Consider the following 26165-nt stretch of genomic DNA (forward strand, 5'->3'; position numbering starts at 1 on the left):
GCGCAGCTGCGGAGACGTCATGGGAGACTCCCTCAGACGTGCATCTCGATGCCCCTGATCCTCCTCCGCTCTTCATCCTCCGCGAGCCCGCTTTAAGCCATTTTCAACTATCTCTTAACCTTTTTGTTCTCCACTAAGATTTCCTGACATTTGCCCATGACTCTGGAAGCTAAGAATGTGTCATCCTTTTCAGTACATGGATTTCTTAAATTTTTCTCATTATGAGGGTATTAATAATATGAGAATTTAATTTAAAAAAAAACTGTGGATGTTACTTTTAACTGAAGGGGTATTTTATTGTCTTAACAGAAGCCACTTCTTAGGCAAATGAGTTAGTGGAGCTTCTACCTGTGTGAGTTCCCCTTTCCTTTCATGCCACAGTTTTTTGGCTCACACTGGATTGGATTAGAGTCCCATGACTCTGGGCCTGTGCCAGCTGATGAATATTCTGGAGGGGAGGGAGTAGGCTCATAAGGAATTCAGGATAGGCAAACTCTGGAAGTAAATAAAACTGTCCTATAAATATTTGTGAGTGGACTTTTTTAGGGGGAATAGAAGAAACAATTAAAGAGAACTTGAGTACCCTTGCAAAGATGAGAACCAAGACAGGTTCTAATTCAAGAGAGGTGTAGGAAGCACTGAATGTAGGATAAGTGATGTAGCGTGCTCAGGTGGTGGTGCTTCCGGGGCTGAGGCTGAGGCTCCAGCAGAGAAGTCAAGGCCAGAGTATCGCTCACTACACAGCACCAGCGGATGGGGTACTTTGGATAACAAAACACTGATAGGTGGGAGTAATGATAGGTTTGACAATTTTTAGAAGGAACCTAAAAGAGAAAGACTACATATCTATCTATCTATATCTATCTATCTATATATATATAATCACAATACTTTATCAAGTTAACATTTTTATCCTGGAATTTTATTTTTACCATTAGTTTTTCTCTAAATGCTGCAGAGCAATACAATCTTTGTGCGGTATTATGTGGCATTTCTGAACACCTTTCCTTATTTGACTATTAAGCAATTGTGTTTAGTAATTTATAGCTGGAAAATTCATACTCCCGGCAATGTCAGTTGCTAAAGGTGTGCTTGTTAGAGAAAGTCTGAATTCGTGCTTTTTCTTCTCTCATATTTAAGTAAAATTATAATCTTACAATAAGAATTCATTTTGAATATATTTAAAGTTAGTAAAATTGCTAAGTGATAATGCATGGAATTTCTTTAAAGTTCCTTTAAGGAAAAAAACCTTGTAGTTGGATATTTTATTCTGTCTAAATAAATAAAGCCTTGACAATATGATAAAAGTTTTAAGTATAATTAACATTTGTTTTATGTCTGCCTGTGTTCTTCTTATAGAAACTTAGCCAAAGAAATGCATACATTTGACCCTCCATATCTGCGGGTTTCGCATCTGTGGATTCAACCAACTCAGATCAAAAACATTAAATTAAAAAATTCCAGAAAGTTCCAAAAAGGAAAACTTGAATTTGCCATGCACCAGCAACTATTTACATAGAATTTACGTTGAATTTGCCACCTGCCAGCAACTATTTACATAACATTTACATTGTATTAGGTACTATGAGTAATCTAGAGATGATTTAAAGTATACAGGAGGATGTGGGTAGGTTATATGTAAATACTACATCATTTTATATAAAGAACTTGAGCATCAGAGGATTTTGGTATCTGCAGCGGGTACTGTAATGAATCTCCTCTGGATACTGAGGGGTAATTGTACTAGGTACCTAAGAGGAATCATTTGAAATTGATTCCTGAAGTGGGGAGAAACTAGCATAGGAAAAGCAGCCATCATTGGCATGACCATATTGCTGAAATCCCCTTGGGGCTTCTAAAATTGTTTCAAGTTCTATATAAACCTAATACTATTAGGGAAAAGAAAGCTGTGATTTGACACGCAGGAGTTAATTCATGAAAACTTATATAATTTATTTATATACTTCCATTATAAGTTTACCATAAATTTGCTAAAAATTATTGTTTCGTTTGAGATGCAGAATGCTTAGATATATTAAATGTACTTAACATACACAAATAAATATAAACATACTTTGACTTAAGTATATATAGATGATAAATCAGATTACCTCTGAAAATATGGTTTGAGAACAATTTTAAAGAGATAAAGGTCCAAAAAGGCATGAACGTTAGTTTCAATTTTCTGAGTTTAATAAATGTTTGCTGTTGTGTTCCAGGTTTAGTGCTACCAGACCCAAGTTCATCTTCCTTGGCACGTTTTAATACAACTACCTATGCCGTGGCTCAGTGTGAAGTAAGTACTAAACTTCTTGAGTATGTTCTACAGCCACTTCAGAAGTCACTGATGTGCTCAGAGTAGCACTTTCTTCTTGCAATAAAACTGTTTTTAATATTATTCCCTGAAGGAGGCCTGAAGTTTTGATATAAGCACATAGGAAAGAAACAGTTTTCATGGAAAGTAAGGCTGCAAGTTTATGTAAGTTACAAGGTCATCTGTATTAGAATTAAAATAACAAATAAAATATTTTACACTGTGAACTATGACACACGTACAGAAAAGTGTAAAAAACACCTCTATAGCCCGCACTCAGGTGAAGACAGGAAACACGACTGATGCCCCAGAAGTGTGCCCTTCTAGTTGGTAGCAAGCCCTCCCTCTCTGCTGTGGGCAACTGCTACTCTGCTGCTCATGGTAAGGATGTCCTTGTTTTTGTTATGTTTTTACACACGATGTATGCATCCCTACACAAGAGGATTTAATTTTAGAATGTATGTAAGTGGAATCATACTGTATATGTCCTTTTGTGTCGCAGCATGGGTGAGTTTCATCCACGTGCAGCAATAATATGTTCAACTGTATTTCAATATATATGATGGTTCATTATATGAATATATTGTAGTTTATTTACCCATTCTATTATTGAGGAACCCTTGGATATATGTCTGGCTCCAGTCAGAAAAATAGGAACTATAACAGTTATTTTAATGGAGACATTTTATTTTATCTATTTATTTTGAAAAGCTTTATTTAGGTGCAGTTGATATACAACTGATGTACATATTTAACGTATATAGTTTGATGACTTTGTACATACACATACACCCATGAAACCATCACCACAAAGTAATAGATATATCAATTACCTCCAAAAATTTCCTTGTGCTTCTTCTTTGTTGTTGTAAGAACACTGTTTTTGTTTGTTTGTTTTTTATGCTTCTTTGTTGTGTGGCATGCGGGGTCTTAGTTCCCCAACCAGGGATTGAACCCTGGGCCCCAGCAGTGGAAGCTCGGAGTCCTAACCACTTGACTGCCAGGGAATTCCTGTAAGAACACTTAACATAAACCCTTTTAACAAGTTCTTAAGTGCATTTAACCGTATGGTTAACTATCGGCACAACGTTGTACAGCAGATCTCTAGAATTTATTCATCTTGCGTAACTGAAACTTTGCACTCACTGACAGACATTTCCCCATTTTCCTCTCCCCGCAGTCACTGACATTCACCATTCCACTCTCTGCTTCTATGAGTCTGACTATTTTAGATTCTTCTTATAAGTGGAATCATGCAGTATTTGTCCTTCTGTGACTGGCTTATTTCACTTAGCATAATGTCCTCTGGGTTCATTCCTTCATTTTAAAACAGAGAATTGGTTAAACAGACATTGGAGGACTAAAAGTGCAAAAAGCAAACGGTGAGGTGACACAGAGGCAGGAGAAGCTACCATCTCTGGAGCTTGAAAAACAAAAGGAAGGGGTTGGGGTTTAAGAACCTAGAAGCTTAGAAGACGGGGCTGGTTCACAGAGTGTAGAAGGAGACTGCAGACCAGGACCCACTGCTGCTGGAAGGAAGGGCTCTGCAGGCAATTACAGAATCGTTGTGCACTAGGCAAAAGGAAACACCAGACTTTTCAGAGATGGTAAACACTGGCTCTTTGTCAATGCTAATTTCTGGGACACAAAGCACCACCAATGTCCACAAGTAAGCCTGGAGCTACATCATATAGGAGGTAAATGACATTTTGGGCTGGGACTGTGTCTCAGTGGACTCAAAGGGACCGTGAATCTAACCTGTGGTTACTGAATATATAATTTGAATAAATATACTAAAATCTGGTATGATTCATGCATGATCTCTGCAGTCTGGGGAGTGAGGGAGGCCTATTACAGTAAGAAGAGCCAGATGGAAGCCCTGAGGCCTTCTCTTTGGGGTAGTCTGGTAGGCAGAATTTGAATTGACCTTTAGAATTAGTTTTTGCCACCTGCTGTACATACCCTGTAAAATCCCCTCCCCTTGAGTGTGGGGAGGATCAGTGAAAATGATAGAATATCATTCTTATCATTAGGTTACTCATCAGTTGACTTTGAGTTAATGAAAAGGGAGACTATGCTAGGTGGACCAGACATAATAAGGTGAACTCTTTACAAGAAGGTTGAGTGTCAGAGAGATGCTATTATGCTGACCTTGAAGATGCAGCCCCCGTGAGTTTTATAGCTGCAAGGAAATGAGTTCTGCTAACAGCCACATGAACTGGAAAGAGGACCCCAAACCTCAAATGGGATACCAGCCTTTCTGATATTTTGATTTCAGCCTTGTGAGACTCTGAGCAGATTACCCAGCCATGCCAAGCCCAGATTCTTGACATGCATGACTGTGAGATAATAAATGGGTATTGTTTCAAGGTGCTACGTTTGTGGTAAATGGTTACTCAGCAATAGAAAACTAATGTAAATAGTAAAGCAAAAGCAATACCAATGTCCTGGGGGCAGTTGAAGAGGGTAGTGCAAAGATTTGAAAAATGCAGGGCTGGTTGTCTTTTTCAATCTCTTTTAATCACCTACTTGCCCTGTGCAAAAGCACATAGATATTGGAGAATGCAGTAGTTTATTGAAGCTTAATCAAATGGTGCCTGTAGTTTCAGCTCTTATTCTGCATCTCTTATATTTATGGGAGAAAAATTTTAAGAAGCTCTTGTGCCTGGTTCATAGTTACCAATCTTACAAATGCTTTTGTTCCTTTTATACCAATTTGTAGGTTTGGTTTTGTGCACAAAATGATTTGGTTGCTTTTTTGGCTGATGATAATTGTAAAATAATAGTGATTTTCAATGTACTATAAGAAAATAACTGTAAACCTATCTATCAAAAATGAGGATGAATTTTTTATTTACAGATAAATGAAAATTAAGAGAAGAGGATCTGTCAGCAACAAAATCTCATTAAAGGAAATTCTAAAGAGTGTAGTTTAGGCAGTAGGAAACTGATCCCAAATGGTAGGTCTAAGATAGGAAAGGAAAAAAGAACAAAGAAAGTGGTAAATATATAAGCAAATGTAAATTAGCATTGACTGAATAAAACAGTGATAATCTCTACAGAATTAAAAAACAAACCAAGATGGACTTTCAAATGGAGATAATAACATTTAATTCAAAAGAGGGGTAAATGAATTGAAAGTATTCCAAGATCCATGTATTGCTCAGGAGGAGGGTAAGGATTTGATCAAATTCAGATTTGTGGAGTTAATTGTACATGCTTTAATTTCTAGGGAAACTACAAATAGGATAGGAACAGTATTAACAAGTTCAAAGGTGAAAAAATAATTATAACCATATTTGGCTAATCTAACAAGACAAGAAAGGAGAGGAAAAGAAACAAGGAATAGATGGGACAAATAGCACAAACTAAGATTATAGAAATAAATCTCAGTAAGTCAGTAACTAAAATGATTAAAAGTGAAGAAAATTACGCCAGTGAAAAAATAAAGATTGTCAAACTAGATAAAAATAAAATCTAACATATACTGTCCATAAGGGAAACATCTAAAACATAAGTATACAGAAAGCATTAATATCTAAACAGTAGCTAAAACAAGTTACATAAATATCAGATAAAATAAAATCTAAAGCAAAAAAAATTATTGTAGGTAAAGAAAGTCAATTATATAATAAAGGTTATTTTACCTGGAAGTCACACTAATCTTAAATATATATTGACCATATAATGTAGTCTAAATATAAATAATATGGAATTTGACAGAACTACAAGAAGAAATAGACAAACTGACAACTATAGTGGAAGATCTGAACACACATTTCTCAGTAATTGACAGACAATATTTGAATAAAATGATTAACAAAAGTGGACAAATATGGAAAGTGGACAAATATATACAGTTCACATAACACATGCTGAATGCATTTTCTCTTTAAAATCACAAAACATTAACAAAAATAAGCAGATGGACCACAAACTAAGACTCAACAACAGATGTAAATGGATTGGACTCATGGAAAGTATGCTCTCTGACCATGAGAAAGCTAAGTTATAAATCAATATTTTAAAATACATGTTAAATTCCTAATGTAAATCAAGAAATACCTTTTTAAGTAAACTATGAACCAAAGGAGAAATTCTAATGGATATTAGAAAATAGTTTGAAGTCAGTAATAAAATACTACATATCAACACTTGTGGAATGCAGCTAAAGCAGTATTTAGAAAAAATTTATAGCCTTATGTACATAAGCTAGACAAGAAGAAAGCCTGAAAAGTTAATGGACTAAGCATCCATTTTAAGAAGTTACAAAAAGAAAAGCAATTTATACCCAAAGAAGGTGGAAGGCAAAAGTAAAAAAAATAATGAAGTAAAAAAGTAACATAAAATAGAATGGAACAGTAAAGCCAATAGTTTCAACCTTGATAAAACTAATAAAATTGACAAAAGTGCGACATGGTTCATTAAGAAACAAACAAAGACACATAAAACCAATATGAAAAATGATAAAACAGACATTATATCTGGGGCAGATAATTAAAGATAATAAAGTATATAATAACTTTAGACCATTTCAAAATATGCAGAAAATCATGTCAATATATGAAAAAAAGGACAAATTGTTAGAAAGTATCACTTATCGTAATCAACTCAAGAAAAAAAATGGAGAAAAGCTTATATTCCTATAATCATTAAAGAAATTGAATCTGTTTTTAAATATCTCCCCACACATAAAACTCCAGGCCAAAATAGCTCTATCAAACATTCAAGATGAAATAATTTTAATTTACACAAAATCTTCCAGAAAATAAGAAAAGAAGGAAATCCTTGTGATGGTTAATTTTATGTGTTAACTTGAGTAGGCCACAGGGTGCTCAGACATTTGGCCAAACATTATTCGAGTGTGTTTGTGAGTGTATTTTTGGATAAGATTAACATATAAATTGAGGGACTAAGTAAAGAAGATTGCTCTCCCCAATGTGAGTGGGCCTCATCTAATCAGTTGAAGACATGAATAGGTCACAAAGACTAACCCTCCAGAGAATCACTTCTTCTGATTGACTACTGAGCTGGAACATCAGTCTTTTCCTGCCTCTGGATTTGAACTGGAACTTTGGCTCTTCTTGGGTCTGGAAGCCTGCTGGCTTTTGGACTGGAACTTACACCATCAGCTCTCCTGGTTCCCAGGCCTTCAGATTTGACTCGAACTACATCATTGACTCTTTTGGGGCTCCAGCTTGTTGACTTCAGGTCTTGAGATTTCTAAGTCTGCATAATCATGTGAACCAATTCCTTAAAATAAATAAATATATATAAAATATACATATAAATATATATTTATATAAGATAAAAACATATATATATATATATATACACACATACATAAGGATACATAAAAAGATACAGATATTAAAAAGAATTGGCTCACATGATTATGAAACATAACCAATAGGAGATATACATATATAGATACAGATACTGATATACATTCCTGGTGTTTCTGTTCCTCTCGAGAACACTAAGACAGATTTTGGTGCTTAGAAGAGAAGTGCTGCTGTAACATATACCTACAAATGTGGACGGCTTTGGAAGTGGGTAAGGAGAGAGGATGGGAGACTTTTGAGGTGCATGTTAGGAAAAGCCCAGATTGCTATGAAGGGATTGTTGGTAGAAATATGGACATTAAAGGTGATTCTGCTGACAGCTCAAAAAGAAAAAGGGAGAGGTGGAGAGAAAGCCTCCATCTACTTAGAAAAATATATAAATATTCATGAACAGAATATTGGTGGAGTGTAGATGTTCAGGGCCATTCAAATGGAAATGAGGAAGAGCTTATTGGAAATTGGAGGAAAGGTGATCCTTGTTATAAAGTGGCAAAGAACTTGGCTGAAGGGTGTTCTAGTGTTTTGTGGAAGGTAGAACTTGCAAGCAATGAGATTGGATATTTAGCAAATGAGATTTCTAAGCAAAGTATTGAAGGTGTGGCTTAGGTTCGCCTTACTGCTTACAGTAAAATGCAAGAGGAGAGATATGAATTGAAGAAGGAATTATTAAGCAAAAAGGAACCAGAAATTAGAAATTTAGAAAACTCTCAACCCAGTCATATTGCAAAAAAAGAAAGCTTGTTCTGAAGAGAACACTGAGGGTGTGGCTGAACAGCCACTTGATAACAAGATCATGGGTATGACGCAGGGATTTAATGAGTCATCTCAGCAGAGGCCAGGAATAGAGATGGCATTAAACCAGCAGAGACACTGCCAGTTTGAAGTAAAGGGGACCGAGAAAGCCAGGGAGAATGAAGGAAAGCTGTCAGACTTCTTGGGTTCTACAGAAGAGGACCTAGAGCTATGTGGCTGTGAACTTGCACTATTCTTAAAGGAAAGGCAAGAATGACTCAAAAGGCAATTCACAGATCATAAGGGCTGCCACTCGCATCATAGCCCCAGGGGACAAAACTATTTGCTGCTCTGTTTCAGAGGCAGAGCTTCTGTAGAAAGCCATGTGGGCAGGTCCCATCTAGCTGAAGGGGCAGGGTCACCCCACAGAGGAGTGGGGGGTGAGGGTGATGCTGCCACCTCGGTGGTCCAGGAAGGTAGGACATTGAGGCAAAGAGGATTATTCTGGAGCCTTAAGATCTAATGGAGTCTGCCTTGCTATTTTTTGAACTTGCTTGGGAACTGCCACCCCTTCCTTCTCTCCTATTTCTCCCTTATGGAGTAGGAAAGTCTATCCTATGCCTGTCCCAACATTGTATTTTGGAAGCACATAATATGTTCGGTTTTATAGATTCACAGCTTGGAGAGGAAGTTTGCCTCAGGGTGAACTGTACCTCAAATCTCAAACATACTTGATTTAGATATTTTGATGAGACTTTGGACTTCAGGCACTAGGGATGATGCTGAAATGAGTTAAGACTTCGTGACTGTTGTGCTGGAATGAATGTATTTTTCATATGAGAAGGACATGAATTTTGTGGGGCAGAAAACTATGAAATGAATTTTGTCCCCTGCTAAATTCTCATATTGAAACCCTGATCCCCAGTGTGACTGTATTTGGAGATAGTGTTTTTAGGAGGTAATTAAGGTTAAATGAGATCATAAGGGTGAGACCCTAGTCTGATAGTATTGGTGGCCTCTTCCATGTGAGGGCATAGTGAGGAGCCGGCTGTCTGCAAACTAGAAAGAAAATTCTCACCAGAAACCAACCACGGTGGCACCCTGATCTGAAACTTCCAGCCTCTAGAACGAAGAGAAATAAATCCCTGTTGTTTAGTCACCTAGTCCATGGTATTTTGTTTTGGCAGCTGTAGTTGACTAAGACACTCTCCAAATTATTTTATGTGGCTCCTGTAACCTGATACCAAAACCCAATAAGGACAATATTAGAAGGGAAGATTGTAGGCTAATCTTACTTGTGAACATACAGAATTCTTCTTTTGACATTAATGAGTATATTGTTGGTTTTATACCTGTTGTGAAAAATAAAGGTTTTGTCTTAACTGAAAACAGAGCTTTAATTTTTAGCCACTGATTTAAAAGATTATTGAGGGTAAGGCTAGGATAACAATGTTCCTATGGCTGTTAAAGACAAAGGTACACAATCCAGGCTTTTGGCTGAAAATACAGAAGCATTCTTTGAACTGTAGTTGGAATTTTAAGAAGAACATGTATGACTTTATCTGTGCTGATAGCAATGACATTCCTTGGAACACTTCAAAGATTATATACATTGTTTTCAGTATATTTCATCATTATTGCCCAATGGTAGAACATCTTCATAAAACACATACCAAATCTGATCTTTTGTACACTCTTAGCTCTACAGTGGGAATTCCCATGAAATGCTGAACATAATGAGTTCTTTAAAAAACATTGCTAAATGGAATCCAGTTGTATATAAAAAGAATAACACAGCATGACTAATTTGGTATTATCCCTGATACACAAAGTTTGACTTTAGAAAATGAATGAGCATAACATAGTAACAGATTAAAAATAAAAACCATATATCAATAAAAGCATAAGAACATCTGATAAAATTCAACATACTTTTATGATACAAAAACAAAAGCAAAAGCCCTCTTCCCAACTAGAAATAGAAAAGAACTTCCTTAATCTGATGGAAGGTATCAGCATCAGCAACAGAATTCATAGCAAACAGTGTAATTAGTGGTAAAATACTGAAACTTTTCCATTTTTATATTTAGGGACACCACAAAGATGCCTGCTATGACTATTTCTAATCATTATGAAATGGAGGGTCTTTCAATAAATTTTTAGAATTAATAAAAGAGTTTTGCAAGGTGGTTAACTACCATGTCAATGTACAAAAATCAATATACAGAGTATATTGTATGTACAGAATATATTGACTACAATGTCAATATACAGAAATAGATATATATCATATCAATATACTCAAATGTCTTTCTATAGACGAAGAAGAAATATTAAATAATTACCTTTTTAAACACACACCATTTACAATAGCATAAGAAATCAAGTATTTAGAAACAAATCTAAAAATAGCTAAAAGGCCTCTAGGAAGAAATATTATAAAATTTAAAGAGGGACACTTGAAAAGGCCTAAATTAAATAGAGAGTAACACTATAACCCTAGATTGAAAGACTGAATATTATAAAGATATTAATTCTCCCTTAACTGATAATATATCAGTTCAATCAAGATTCCATCAAGATTGAAGATTCAATATAATATATCAAGATTCAATATAATCTTGATTAAAATCCTATTTTTTTATGGAATTCACAATTTATATGGAAACACAAAAAGCCAAGAAAGTAAAAATGCTTTTGAAGAACAAATTGGCACTAAAAAGTATCAAGACATTATAAAACTACAGTGATTAAAACTGTATGGTATTTGCAAAAGCATAGACACATAGACCAGTGGAACAAAACAGTTCCCAGAAAAAATGTATTAGGAATACTTAATTTATTATAATGCTAGTAGTGTAGAACAGTGGGAAAAAGACCATTAAAACACAAGCCTTAGAGTGGAGATAGATACTTGTAACACATACAACTAACAAAGGCTCATATCCAGAATATGTGAGGAGCCCTGTAAATCAATACAAAAAAGACAGTCAACCCAGTGGGAAAGTGGCAAGAAATTTAACAGGCTACTCATAAAAGAGGAAATCCAAATAGACAATAAACGTATTAAAAGTTCTAAACCTAATGAGATGTCACTAGTTAAAATAATTAAAATAAAATGACTATAAAAGCAAGTGCTGGTGAGTATTTGAAGCAATATGAACATGCATATACTATAATTTCATTTCTAGAAATACATCCTACAGGAATGCTTGCACATTTTATGCAAGGAGATACGTAGAAGAATGTTTGTAACAGCTAAAACACAAGTGTTCATCAAAGTGTAGAATGAATAAAGAAATTATGTTATGTTAATATAATGGAATACACTATAGTAATAAAAATGAATAAATTATAGCTGCATACAACACCATGAATGAATCTCTCAGCATAATGTTGAGTGAAAAAAGCCAGGCACAAAAATGAACACACTATGAGCAAAATTAAACTATGGTTTTTGTGTTAGTCTCAGCCTATTGGTAGTGATGCTCTTGTCTAGGAATGCCCGGGGCACTCACCTGGGCCATAGTACTTGTAGTGAGTCCCACAGACATTCCTCTCCACCACCACAGGGGCCATTGTTGTGGCTGGACCAAGCCTTGTGGTTCTTATTATGATAGCAGGATGTGCTTCAGTAAACACTATCAGGGAACTTTGAGGAACAGGATTGATCACTCACAGGTCCTGGAGGGTACATGGCCTACCCAGTGGCCACACAACGAGGTGGCAGGTAGAGAGAATGGGAGAGAAAGTGGACCCAGGGCTCTGCTTTTGTTAGGATGGAGGGTAGGGTGTCTTGGGTTTCAGGGTTTCACTATTGTCTAATTTAAAGCTTAAGAGCAGGATTCAGGGCATGGGAAGGGATAAACGGGTGGCTCAAGTGGTCAGTTATCTGGGTTGCTGAGGGCTTTCTGAAAGGAAACTTCATGGCTGGGGGTGACAACTCCTTATATGGTTGTTATGCTGGTAGCTGAGTCATAGGCAGGCAAGATGTTTATTCACGATGGATGTCTTTTGTAATGGATGCCTCAGCAATCCAAAGTTTAATATCATGCACTTACACTACAATCCAAAGTTTAATGTCAGGCACTTGCACTACAGTAGTGTTTAGGGATGCAGATGTAATGTGCTAAAATTCTAAGCAAATGCAAAGAGATGATCAAAGGTAGTTTCCTTTGGGGAAGGAAGGCAGTTGACTGGGACACAAGAGGGGCTTCTTTTGCCGTAGGCGGTATGTCCCTGGTTGTTTGCATCATAATACTTAATTAGCATTATATATTTGAGTTATGCCCTTTTTCCATTTAGTTGCTACACCTCATACTGAAAACCTAGTTTGCAAAAAAAAAAAGGAGAGAGAGAGAGGATATAAACAGACCAGCTGGTGAAGTAGAGGGTAGTGATTGTGAAGGATGTGGCTGTGATCTGAGGGTTGGAGGGTGGCATATGGAGAAGGCAGCTAATGGAGGTGGGAAGACTTGAGTTTCAGTTGTGCCAGGCATTGTGCTGAGAGTTGCACACGCACGGTGGATGAGGACTCTGTCCCAGTGAGGCTCATGGCCCTACCAGGAAACACGTCTATTAGCAACAGGCAAATCTCGCTGGTTTTAAAGTTCCAGCCTTCAGTGTTAGGCTCAAGTATTTTGTTGGGAGACTTGTTGATCTCTAAAGTATTAGCCACATAGAAAATTGTACCAGGAATCAATCCAAAAGCAGACTTTTAAATTCGCCACACCAAAAAAAAAAAAAAAAAATTAATCATGAATTAATTATATGAATAGTAGTACACTGTATTTCATAACAGTGGTCACATGAATTAACAATGGAAGATACTGAGAAAATAAACTGGGCATTTGGGGATTTAAGCCACATGTCTGATGCCACCTTGAAATGAAAGCAAGCTTAAGAAGTAATTTACTAACCAAAGGTTTTTGCTTTGCACATCATCTATTATTTCTGTTCCTTATTATTTGGCCTTATTGTCTAAAGAGAGTTTATTCTGTTAGCCAAAAAACGTGCTCATACAAACCCATAGGACTTTCTAAGAGTCTACGACTAAGGTGTGCTCAGGGCTGTGTTAGCCTTTCTATAATCTCTACCAGCTCCCCCCACCCCTAAATCCCAGTTACAACTGCTATCACCACCACAGCCATCTCATGTATATTACATATTATGTGTAAAGAAAATAGCAAAACACTATTTTTATTCTCTAGAACCATATGAAGTACCATATGGAGTGTATGCAACTCCAGGAGGGCTGCCCTATAGCCTCCTCACTAAATTATGCACTATAGTGTAACAGGGAAGAGCAAATTCTGACTCCATGATTCTGTTTCTTTTACTTTAACGTTTGCTTTTCATTGTTTTTGTTATTGTTACAATCACTGGCCTGCCACAGGGAACCCTGCCCCTCTTCCTGACTGTTAAACTAAAAGGCCTTTGTTCACCTCACAGGGAGACATTCTGACCCTGCCCACCTGTGAATTGCTACAGAAAAGAAGAAATTAACACATCCCCTCCCCAATGAGGGCCAAGTGAGCAGGAGATATTTTGCAAGATAAATGGCCTTTTCACTTTACTTCCTCCCCTCCTCCCCCTCTCTGTTCTATAAAAGAAACTGGCAACCAGACCCCATAAGATGGGTTTTTTGGGTACACTAGTCTGCCATTTTCTCAGTCCGATGGCTTTCCGAATAAAGTCCTTATTCCTTGCCTCAGCACCTTGTCTCCCAATTTATTGGCCTGTCATGTGGCGAGCCGGCTTGGTAACAATATGATCTTCCAAAGTAAAGTTTAAAAATTTCTAAACATAAAAGATGGCGACCCCTGAGTGCCAGTATTCCTACACTGTGAAATAAGCAGGGGTTTGCATTTGCACCATTAGTCACAATTATTAATCACAATGATTAGTTTCTTTTACTTTCATTTAATGTCTAATCTGGTATGGGGGAGGAAAAATTCTTGTCTACATTCTTTGGGTCTTTGGCTGGGCCTAAGACTTAAATTGACATAAGACAGATTAACAGGAGAAAAGCATACACATTTTATTGAATTTTTACATGTACATGGGAGCCTTCCCAAGAGAAAGAAGACCTGAAGTGACCAGAGTAAGAAGCTTTTACACTTTTTTAGTCAAAGAAACAGTAAATTTGTGAAGAATTGATAGACAAAGTGGTTTGGGTTATGGGTAATGAATGGTGAAGTAACAAGGAAGATATGGGTTGTTTAACAAGGTTTGTTTATGCAGCCTTCATGGCCTTAAATTCGCTGTGTCTGGTGATAAGAATGTCTTCCCTCCTCCTGGTACAGGGAGGGTGCCTTTCACAGGGGAGGTCTACATCTTGCCTTCAGGAGGACAAAGGAGGGTCACAGTGTCCTTGCATGGCTGTTTCTCAAGTATTTTAATTCAAATAATTAATATGTCAAAGTGGCATATTTTGGGGTGATATATTCTGAATCTTTTTACTAGGTACCCTCAGGGATAGAATTCTTATCTTTAGTTTCTAGTTCATTTCTCTATTACCCACTGTGGATGAAATCTACCTGCTCAATTTTTATTTTTATTTTTTTTTTTGATGTCATGGTACCTCCACATGGGATGGAATGATGGATGTGAAACAGCACCAGCTAAAGAGAAGGTGCAGGTGGGAACAGCTGTGTCCACTATTGAAGCATTATGGCTATGGTTTTGTAGGTTGACATATTTCTAACAAATATACTAAAATAATAATTTTGTTACCCATTATTAGGAAGCATTGTAATGTTCATGACTTCCATTAAGAGTCCTGAATTCTTCACAGTGATCTCTTAAATTTTTGTTTTCCCTAACTTGTTTTTCTAGGCTGATCCAATTGAGAACATATTTGAACAGAATCTAAATATCAAGTTTTACATCAGTTCCAGATCCACATCTCCATCCTCATACAGTGGAGACGAAGCAGACCCAGTGAAGGTGCCTCTCTGGGGTAGCTTTGCTTCAGAACTTTTCACTTGTAACAAACAAAGGGCGACTGAATCCCATTCAGAAACATTGCTGTTTCTCTCCTAATCAGATGCATTGCTTAGGAAGAGTCTATAGAGAATATTAAGTTTAACTGATAACACAGGAAGATTTGAAATTCAAATGAGAAAACTGCTCCTGAAAATCAGTGAAAAAAGAAAAAATTCTAGCTGCACTTGAACAGAGAACTTAATGATGGGGTCTACTATGAAGCGAGGATTTAAAAGAGCAGAGAGCACAGTTAGGTGAATGATGAAATGGTCAGTAAAACTTGTGGTACAAAGCATGAGGGGACATGGTCTGGCAGGGAAAATTTTCTTGTTATTTGCATTGTTTTAATTAACATTACAGAGTCATGCTATAACAGGAATATTTTACACAATCATATCATAACATCAAGTCTGGTATTATGTAAGGCATAAAAATACATTTGCTAAACAGACTCACAGACTTCGAAAACAAACTTATGGCTGCCAAAGGGGAAACATGGGGGGGAGGGATAAACTAGAAGTTTGGGATTAACAAATACACACTAGTGTATATAAAATAGATAATCAACAAGGACCTCCTTTATAGTACAAGGACCTCTACTCAGTATTCTGTAATAACCTATATGGAAAAGAATCTGAAAAAGAATGGATATGTTTATATGTATAAATGAATCACTTTGCTGTACACCTGGAACTAACACAACATTGTAAATCAACTATAATATAAAATCAAAAAAAAAAAACAAACAAAAAATACAAATAGCCCTCAGAGGCCATCCATCATGCAAGAAACCACAAACAAACAAAAACAAAACAAAGAAATACATTTGCGACTGCACTTAAAATTAAAGATAATTTCATATCTCTTATATAATGGGACATAAAACAACTATTTGCCCTTCATGTTAATCAGAGAGCTTGACTCTCTGCAAAAGAAAATGTTTCCTCAAGTGAAAGGGTTTGGTGTCTCCCAGCTCATTTTCTCCCTCTTCAAAAATGCTATTCCCTTCTTTCTCTGCATCTCATTCACCCTGAATAATCTGGGCAGGGTTCTTTGCTGCACATTTTGGAATCCTGGAGGCTAGATGGAGAGTTCTTCTGGAGACATGTGGTCTGCTTTGGAAAATTTCAGTGTGGTTTATAGCCAGGCCAGACCTTGTTTTCAAATTCTGCTCAGAGCCTCTAAAATTTTGATAACACTTTTATTTTATTGTTTTAAATTTTTAATAATAAAATATTTCCATCATGGAAGAAGGTACAAGGAATAATCTATCACAAGCCCATATACCTACTACCCACAAATTTAGCAAAACAGTTTGCCATTTTTGATTCAGATAAAAAGAAAATTAATTTGATAGTGAACAGTTGAGCCCATCTAACTTCATTCTTCTTTTTCCTGGGAGGTGATTGAATATTCTGAAATGGTGTGCATTCTTCCCTTCACATTCTTATATTTTATATCATAAGCATGTATCCTTCAAGTTCACAGGATTTCTTGGTCTGCTTAAAACACACAAATATTATCCCTATTGTTTTACAACTTATTATTTTCACACTATTTATTCATGTCAAAACATCTCATTAATTTTAACTTCTGTGTAGTATTCCAGTGTATAAATATACTTGGATTCACATAACCATGCTCCTTTTGATCGGTTGATGACTTTTTTTCCTTATTACAATTTCTCTATTATAATGAGCCTGTTGGGACCCACTTGCCTATATACATATGGGAGAATTTGTTAGTTGTTGGGTGGTGAAATGCATATTTTCAATGTAAAATTTTGCCAACTGATGGCTTAATTTTTTTGAAACAATCACAAATTTTACAGAAATATTTCAAGTAGAGTATAAATTTATTTTTCCTAGACTATTTGAAAGTTGTCATTTGATTTTCCATCACCTTGAGTTCTTTATCTTGTACTCTGATCAATAAGAATATTCTCCTACTTCCTATACATATATAATACAACCATCTCACTAACATTGATGCATTACTATCATCTAATCCTCAGACCACTTCAGGTGTCACCAACTGTCCCCATGTGTCCATTATAGCAAAAGAATACAGTTCAAAATTGTACTTTGCTTTTGGTTGTCATCTCTCATTAGTCTCTTTCCATATAGAAGAGTTTCTTAGTCTTTCTTTTACTTCAGTACCTTGATACTCTTGAAAGTCACAGGCTGGTGTAGAAGAGAATGTCTCTCTTTTTATACAAGTGTTTCCTCACGACTTGATTCAGATTATGCATCTTTGTTAAGAATATCACAGAAGTGATACTGGGGTCTTCTCATTGTATCCTATCAGGTGGTATATGATTTTGATTTATTCCATTATTCCATTATTGATGATGTTTACTTTGACCTCTGCACTAAGGTGAGATTTTTCCAGGCCTCTCCATGTTGAAATTACTTTTTCTCCTTTGTAATTAATAAGTACTTTGTAGAGAGGTACTTACCCCATTTCTCACCAAACTTGCAATTTATTTATATCTGTATGGACACATAGTATTTTTAATTTTATCCATGGCTTATAATCCATTATAGTCTTAATTTATTCTGGCGTTCAAATAGCTGTACAGCTCATCTGTATTTTCCCAGCCCTAGATTTAGCCATTTCTCCAAGGCACTCTGATTGCTTTTAGTGGAAAATGGTATTTAGAAGTCAATATCTGGGTGTTAGGTGTGTTTATTGCTATTGGGGTATCAGTATTCCAGAACTTTTTATTGGATAGAGATGGAGAAAAATATATTATATATCAGTCTCTCTATATGTATCTATTTATCATCTATTTGTCCATCTATCATCTCTACCTACCTAGCTGTCTACTTACTTACCTATAAAAACTATGAGTTCATACACATGTTCATACCTCTAATTTCAATCCAACGTTATAGGGTTCATTCTGGTTTTCTCTCTTTCCATATTTGTAGCTCCTTTCTGTGATGATAGTGAAAAACTTGCCTTTTATTATTCTCAATATGCTTATTATTTGAGTGACTCTGTTCTCTGTGACCAATCTGCCGTCTCTGCAGCTAACCCATCACTTCTCACACTACATGGGCTCTGCGTCCCCACCTTAAATTACCCTCCATGTGCATGCTCTTCTCACCTTGCTGGGCAATAGAGTCTTTAAAAACCAGTTTCCACTCTCACTTAGCAGCATGTAAGAGTTCTCATTTTGTTATACCCATGTCAACCGTTGCTGCTACTAGACATTTGAAATTTTGTAGTTCTGATGAAGTGGTGTCTTATTATTGCTTTCATTTTGTCATGCAGAGATTTTTAATTCTAATTACTAAAATTTATCAGTCTTTCCTTTTATTGCTTGAGCTTTTTAATTGTTTTCTAAGAAATCCATTTCTATAGTATCCCTCTGTCCCCAAAGGTTTGAAAAGATTTAAAGTTTTGCTTTTTTGCATTTAGGTCCTTAAATCACCAGGAAATTATATCTTTGTTTGCTATGAAGTAGGAATCTAACTTTTGCCACCCTGATACCATGAAAGTTAGTTGTCCAAGTACCATTCACTGACTAGTCTATCATTTCCCTAATAATTTGTAATGTCACTTCTGTCACATACGAGCTATTTTTAGTTAGTTACTTATTTGTTTTGTTGTAAAATATACATAACATAAAATTTTCTATTTATTCATTTTAAGTGTAGAGTTCAGTGGCATAAATTACGTTCACAATGTTCTGCAAACATCACCATTACAGTATTTATTTCTCAAACTTTTCCATCTCCCTGCACAGAAGTAAGTTTTATCCTCATTAAACAATAACTTGTCATTTCCCTTCCCTTCAGTCCATGGTAAACTCTGAAGTACTTTGTGTCTCTATGAATTTGCCTATTCTGTATATTTTATATAAGTAGAATCATACAATATTTGCCCCTTTTTGTCTGGCTAATTTCACTTAATATCTTCACATTTCATCTATGTTATAGCATGTGTCAGAATTTCAATCCTTTTTAAAGCAAAAGAATGGACAAGTAGATCAATGGAATATAATAAAGAGCCCAGAAGCATACAGTGGACCAAAGAGAGTCTCTTCAACAAATGGTGCTGGAACAACTAGACATCCACATGCAAAAATATAAACCTAGACACAGACCTTACATTCTTTATAAAAATTAATTTGAAGTTGATCATAAACATAAATATAAAATGCAAAACTACAACATAGGAGAAAATCTCATTGACCTTGAGATTGGTAATGAGTTCTTAAATATAAAACCAAAAGCATGATCCACTAAATTATTGATAAGCTGGACTTTATTAAAATTAAAAACCTCTGCTCTGCAAAAGACAATGTCAAGAGACTAAGAAGACTAGCCACAGACAGGGAGAAAATATTTGCAAAAGACAAATCTGATAAAGAACTATTATCCAAAACATACAAAGAACTCTTAAAACTCTACAATAAGAAAACAAACAATCCTGCAGTTTAGCACCTTGGTATTTACCCGAATGAAATGAAAACTTACCTCTACACAAAATCTTGTACGTGGATGTATATAGCCACTTTATTTATAATTGCCCAAACTTGGAAGCAACCAAGATGTCCTTCAGTAGGTGACTGGATAAATAAACTGTGATACGTCAAGACAATAGAATATTATTTAGTGATAAAAATAAATGAGTTATGGAGCCATGAAAAGACATAGGAATCTAAAGTGCATCTTACCAAGTGATAGTAGCCAATCTGAAAGGGCTACATACTGTATGATTCCAACTATATGACATTTTAGAAAAGGCAAAACTACATGCTGTAAAAAGATCATGTAGTTTCCAGGGGTTGGGGTTGAGGTGATGAACAGGCAGAGTAGAGAAGATTTTTATGAGAGTGAAACTATTCTGTATGGTGCCATAATGATAAACACATGTCATTATACATCTGTCCAAACCCATAGAATGTACAAGGCCAAGAGTAAACCCTAATGTAAACTATGGACTTCGTGTGATTACGATGTGTGTGTGTAGGTTCATCAAGTGTAACAAATGTACCACTATGCTGGGGGATTTTGATAAAGGGAGAGTTTATCCTTGTGTGGGGCAGGGGCTGTATGGGAAATATCTGTACTCTCCCCTCAATTTTGTTATGAACCCTAAAGTGTTCTAAAAAAATTAAGTCTCAGTAAAAAAGTCTATTTCCAGTTATTTATTGCTCTTATGTAGAAATATGATTAACTTTTGTGTTAATTTTGTGTCATGACTTTGTCAAATTCATTTAACAGTTCAAGATTTTCTTTTTCTTTGACATTACTAGGCATTTTCTATTCAGATAATTAATCATGTCATCTGCAAATAAGATAGTTTGATTTCTTGCTTTCTGATCTGTATGCCTATTATTTCTTTTTCTTTTTTTTTAACATCTTTATTGGAGTATAATTGCTTTACACTGTTATGTTAGTTGCTGCTGTATAACAAAGTGAATCAGCTATACATATACATATATCCCCATATCTCTTCCCTCTTGCAGCTCCCTCCCTCTCACCCTCCCTATCCCACCCCTAGATGGCTTCACAGGACCAGATGGCTTCACAGGCAAATTCTATCAAACATTTCGAGAAGAGATAACATGTATCCTTCTCAAACTCTTCCAAAATATAGCAGAGGGAGGAACACTCCCAAACTCATTCTATGAGGCCACCATCACTCGATACCAAAACCAGACAAAGATGTCACAAAGAAAGAAAACTACAGGTCAATATCACTGATGAACATAGATGCAAAAATCCTCAACAAAATACTAGCAAACAGAATCCAACAGCACATTAAAAAGATCATACACCATGATCAAGTGGGGTTTATCCCAGGAATGCAAGGATTCTTCAATATACACAAATCAATCAATGTGATAAACCATATTAACAAATTGAAGCAGAAAAACCATATGATCATCTCAATAGATGCAGAAAAAGCTTTTGACAAAATTCAATACCCATTTATGATAAAAACTCTCCAGAAAGTAGGCATAGAGGGAACTTACCTCAACATAATAAAGGCCATATATGACATACTCACAGCCAACATCATTCTCAATGGTGAAAACCTGAAACCATTTGCACTAAGATCAGGAAAAAGACAAGGTTGTCCAGTCTCACCACTATTATTCAACATAGCTTTGCATAGTTTTAGCCACAGCAATCAGAGAAGAAAAAGAAATAAAAGGAATCCAAATCAGAAAAGAAGACGTAAAGCTGTCCCTGTTTGCAGATGACATGATACTATACATAGAGAATCCTAAAGATGCTACCAGAAAACTACTAGAGCTAATCAATGAATTTGGTAAAGTAGCAGGATATAAAATTAATGCACAGAAATCTCTTGCATTCCGATACACTAATGATGAAAAATATGAAAGAGAAATTAACAAAACACTCCCATTTACCATTGCAACAAAAAGAATAAAATACCTAGGAATAAACCTACCTAAGGAGACAAAAGGCCTGTATGCAGAAAACTATAAGACACTGATGAAAGAAATTAAAGATGATACAAACAGATGGAGAGATATACCATGCTCTTGGATTGGAAAAATCAATACTGTGAAAATGACAATACTACCCAAAGCAATCTACAGATTCAGTGCAATCCCTATCAAGCTACCAATGGCATTTTTCACAGAACTAGAACAAAAAATTTCACAATTTGTATGGAAACACAGAAGACCCTGAATAGCTAAAGCAATCTTGAGAAAGGAAAACGGAGCTGGAGGAATCAGGCTCCTTGACTTTAGACTATACTGAAAAGCTACAGTAATCAAGACAGTATGGTACTGCTTATTATTTCTTATTCTGCCTGAATAGGAAAAGTGGTAGTGAACATCTTTACCTTGTTTCCATTCTTAGGGGAAAGCATTTGGTTTTTCATCATTAGTGGTAGTGCTTGCCTTAATTTCTTGTAAATGCCCTTCATCAGGTTAAGGAAGTCTCTTCTATTCCTAGCGTGTTGAGAGTTATCATGAATGGGTGTTGAATTTTGTCAAATACTTTTTCTGCATCCACTGATATGATAATTTTCCCCCCCCTTCGGACTGAAGATAGTCTCTTTTTAAATAAAATAAAATTAAATTGGAGCTAAGGCATCAATAAATTGCCTCATAGGAGGGATTCTTTATTATATTCATTCTATGAATCCATATGAAAAAGTCTATTTATTGGGATGCATAGTAAAGAGACATTTTTTTCTTCATTACTTTGAAAATTTGGCATATGTTCTGAATCTCCTGCATTTACTATCAATTTCTTGTATTTTTTCTCCATTGTATTTGTCATTATTCAAGTCTATATACTTATATGCTCTGCTCAGCTGTGCAGCATCTTCACTTACAATCAAACCTTATTCCCCAGTAACATCTGTAAGCATCCAATTCTTTCCATTTCAAAACGTATTTTCTACTATTTCCTCGGAAAGAAAAATTTTATATCATATAGACAGCCAAATTTCATATGCTTTTGAAGTCTAATTTAAGAAATGTAATCTAAGTTACCTGCACCCATTTTTAGATTATTAGTATTCACAAAATCTTGCTGAACCCTCTATAATTGATTTTAATGTATTTCTACATATTTACAGCCATAAATCCCTTCTACATTTATAAGACAAGTAGTTCAAGAAATCTTTTGAAGATTCTGATCGTATATCTACTTAATGAAAGTATCTTTAAATACGTTTATGATTAATATTCTCCTTTTAATGTAGTCTACATGCACATGCTATGACACACATTTAAAAATAGCCAAATTGATATAAAGTATATGAAATATACATATATTTTGTTTGTAGAAATTGAAAGCATAGATTTAAATTACTTAAAATATATTTTCAGCTTTGTGAGAATTTTAGTTTTATTGTGTTTTTGTCTAACAAGTATTATTCTTTTGTCTTACTTGAGAAATAATTTAATTCTTATAATTTTGGTGACATAGGTAACTTGCCTATATTTATTATTGTCTCTTTGATTCAGATCACAGATTCTGCTCACCTTCCAGTTCACACACCAACGATAAAGAGAAAGGAATATCATAATAGAATCCTCTTTCCAACTCAGGTACTTGATTTAGTTATAAACTTAGCAGGTCCTTGAAAAATGAGAATAAGTTCTTTTTGGTCTCTAACCCCTCCCTCCCTCCCTCTCCCCTTCCCTCCCTCCCTTTCTCCTTTCCTCCCTTCTTTCTTTTCTTCCTTTTTTCTTGGAGACTTCTGGTTAAACATAGTAGATTCAAAAATGCCTACACTTTTGCTTTCTAATGAAACTTGTTAAACAGACTAAAGAGAGAGAGTAGACAAATAAGTCAACATAATTTTGAAAGATGGAAGAACCTGAGTGAGGGGTTAGGAGAGCTGAGAAATATGAATGTCAGGTGCTTAGAAATGACTTACCAAAAAGTCACAAGATAATTAATACTTTGGAAACCTAGAAGGATTCAGGGATTAGGGACACCAAGTCCTTTAGGAGGCAGAGGTGACATGTGGTGCTGAAAAGAGGGGAATAAATTGAAGATCTGAGAAAAAGCAGGTAGCCCCTGTACACACTCAGGGCCCATGGCAGGGACTGCAATCTGTCCATGTCACAAATCAGGAAACAGAGACAATGAAGGTGAGAAAATTTCCCAACTAGTATTTGGAGAAACTGGATTTTATTGTAATTTAGATATTGCTAATTTACGATAACAGTAATTTCAAGTCAAAGAGGCATGATACAGAAATGGAAAATCCATAGTGGATTGTCAAATTGTTGATAATTTTGTGAAGACATCTGCAGTTTTATTTGTTGGGGTTTCTACACCTAGAAAGTGTAATATGGCTTGCTTAATCGGAGTGTTCCAATTCCTGGAGCACATTATTTTTTTATTGATAATAGAAAATGAAACATAATTTTCTATAGAGAAAAAATTTAAAATTATTCTTTTTTTTCAAAGAAGGTAAAAAAAACATATTATTTTTGCTACCCCTCCCCAGTAAAAATATGTATACATAGGCAATTCTGACTCCATTCCTAGTTAAGGAATCATTTGAAGAATTTATCAATCTAGAATTTTTAAATGTTCAGGATATATTAGCTCAAATAAAGGCCAGGCTTTATTTATTTGGTTCCAAATAGTAGTAATGAACATTTGATCACCACTTAAATAATTCTCCTTCTTCTTCTCCTCCTCCTCCCTTCTCTTCTTGGTAATTTTTGGATCCTTTAATCAGTATTTTCCAACTATGAAGTAATTAAGGGCAAGAATCTTAAATGCTGGTAAGAAAAGGGGGAGCTGCTTTTCTTGGCATATATAATGATATTTTGGGCAGGGTGGGTTGAAGGAATCACCAGAATCACCTTTTCATAGTTATTTAACCATCGATGTATGTTTGGTCTCTTCATTTTGTAGCATAAGACCCACAGGTTTTTCCTCACGTCCTTTACCGTTCCCACCAAGTGTCACCAGTGCACATCTCTGATGGTGGGCTTGATAAGACAAGGCTGCACCTGTGAAGGTAAGACCCGAGGAAGGGACACATGGAGTCAGAGCCATAATACTTGTACCTAAGTGTTTTAGTCAACTCGGTGGTTTAGTCAGCTGCCATAACAAAGCACAGAGACTGGGTGGCTTCTAAACACAGTCATATATTCCTCACTGGCTGGAAGTCTGAGATCAGGGCACCAGTATGGTCCAGTTCTGGTGAGGACACTCTTCCAGGTTGCAGACTGCTGACTTCTTGCTGTGTCCTCATGTGGTGGAAGGGGCCAGGGAACTCTGTGGGGTCTCTTTTTTAAGTGCATTAATCCCATTCATGAGGGCTCCACCCCCATGACTTCCCAAAGTCTCCACCTCCAAATACCCTCACCTGGGGATTAGGATTTCAACATGTCAATTTTGAAGGAACACAAACACTCAGTCCACTGCATTTAGTTGGTAAGAAGAAATTTCGTTCTCTTTGAATTGTAGAAGCATGATGGTGAACTGATTACTTTACTAAAAATTCCTCTGAATCTGTTTCATATGAACGGGTGATCTTTGGGAGCATTTGGGGGGGACCTCTGCATTGTGCAGCTCCAAAGAGCCTCATGCCCTCATAGCCTGTGTGAACAGCACCCCAGGGAGGCATGCTGTGTAGCCTGTCCATGCAGGCAGGGCCACACTTATTAGGAAAATGTGTTTAATGAAATTTTGTTCTCTGTAGCATTAGTAGAGTATGAGGATGACATCCACCAGCTTATGTGACAGGAAAATGGAATTGGAATACTATCCTTGAGTTGTAATCCTTTTATTTTACTCAATGAATTTATTACAGTAGATATCGTTGAAAGAAAGAAATGTATTTTTTGGAAATATCAAACAGTGGATCACAGTGCTACACAGGCACCTCATACGTCATCCTAGGGAACAGACTCTGTACTCATTGGTTTCCCCAGCCAGTCCTGTCGAGTGTCCACTCAGGGACACACAGCGCTGAGCAGGACAACTTTCCTGCCCTCAGCATTGTGACAGTCAGAGATGCCTTAACCATAAATGTGTCCTAGCATATTAAAGAAAATAGGATTTTAAATGGGGAATTATGTGCCCATACAATTCTCCTAGGGCAGCAGAGGCAGGCTCTGAGCTGAGCTCCCAGGAGCATCTCCTGCTGCCAGCATTACTCAGTCTCTGCTGAGCCTGGGACAGCTCCACCTTTGTCGCAAGAAGATGGTGACTCTGGAAGCTGCCACCACTGCTGCAGCCCTCAGAACCTGCAACTTCTGCCAGAGTCAAGAAAGACCCTGTTGCTGCAGAGTTAACAGAGTTTCCATCAAA

At 36.1% G+C, this 26165-nt stretch overlaps 1 protein-coding gene across 1 annotated transcript in view; it reads left to right on the forward strand.

Moving 5' to 3' along the window:
- Positions 1–539: 539 nt before the first annotated feature.
- LOC309665281 (serine/threonine-protein kinase MRCK alpha-like) overlaps positions 540–26165 on the forward strand; it is a gene marked incomplete at its 3' end in the record, with an annotated part of 49153 nt that continues 23527 nt past the window's right edge. The window contains exons 1-3 of the mRNA XM_082478916.1: positions 540–2296; positions 23351–23434; positions 24762–24867. Coding sequence (XP_082335042.1) covers positions 2165–2296; positions 23351–23434; positions 24762–24867 — 322 coding nt within the window. The 5' untranslated portion in view covers positions 540–2164. The remainder of the gene's footprint in view (positions 2297–23350; positions 23435–24761; positions 24868–26165) is intronic.

The sequence above is a fragment of the Balaenoptera physalus genome (assembly GCF_965194825.1).
Source record: "Balaenoptera physalus genome assembly, contig: SUPER_7_unloc_3, whole genome shotgun sequence".
Lineage (NCBI taxonomy): Eukaryota > Metazoa > Chordata > Mammalia > Artiodactyla > Balaenopteridae > Balaenoptera > Balaenoptera physalus.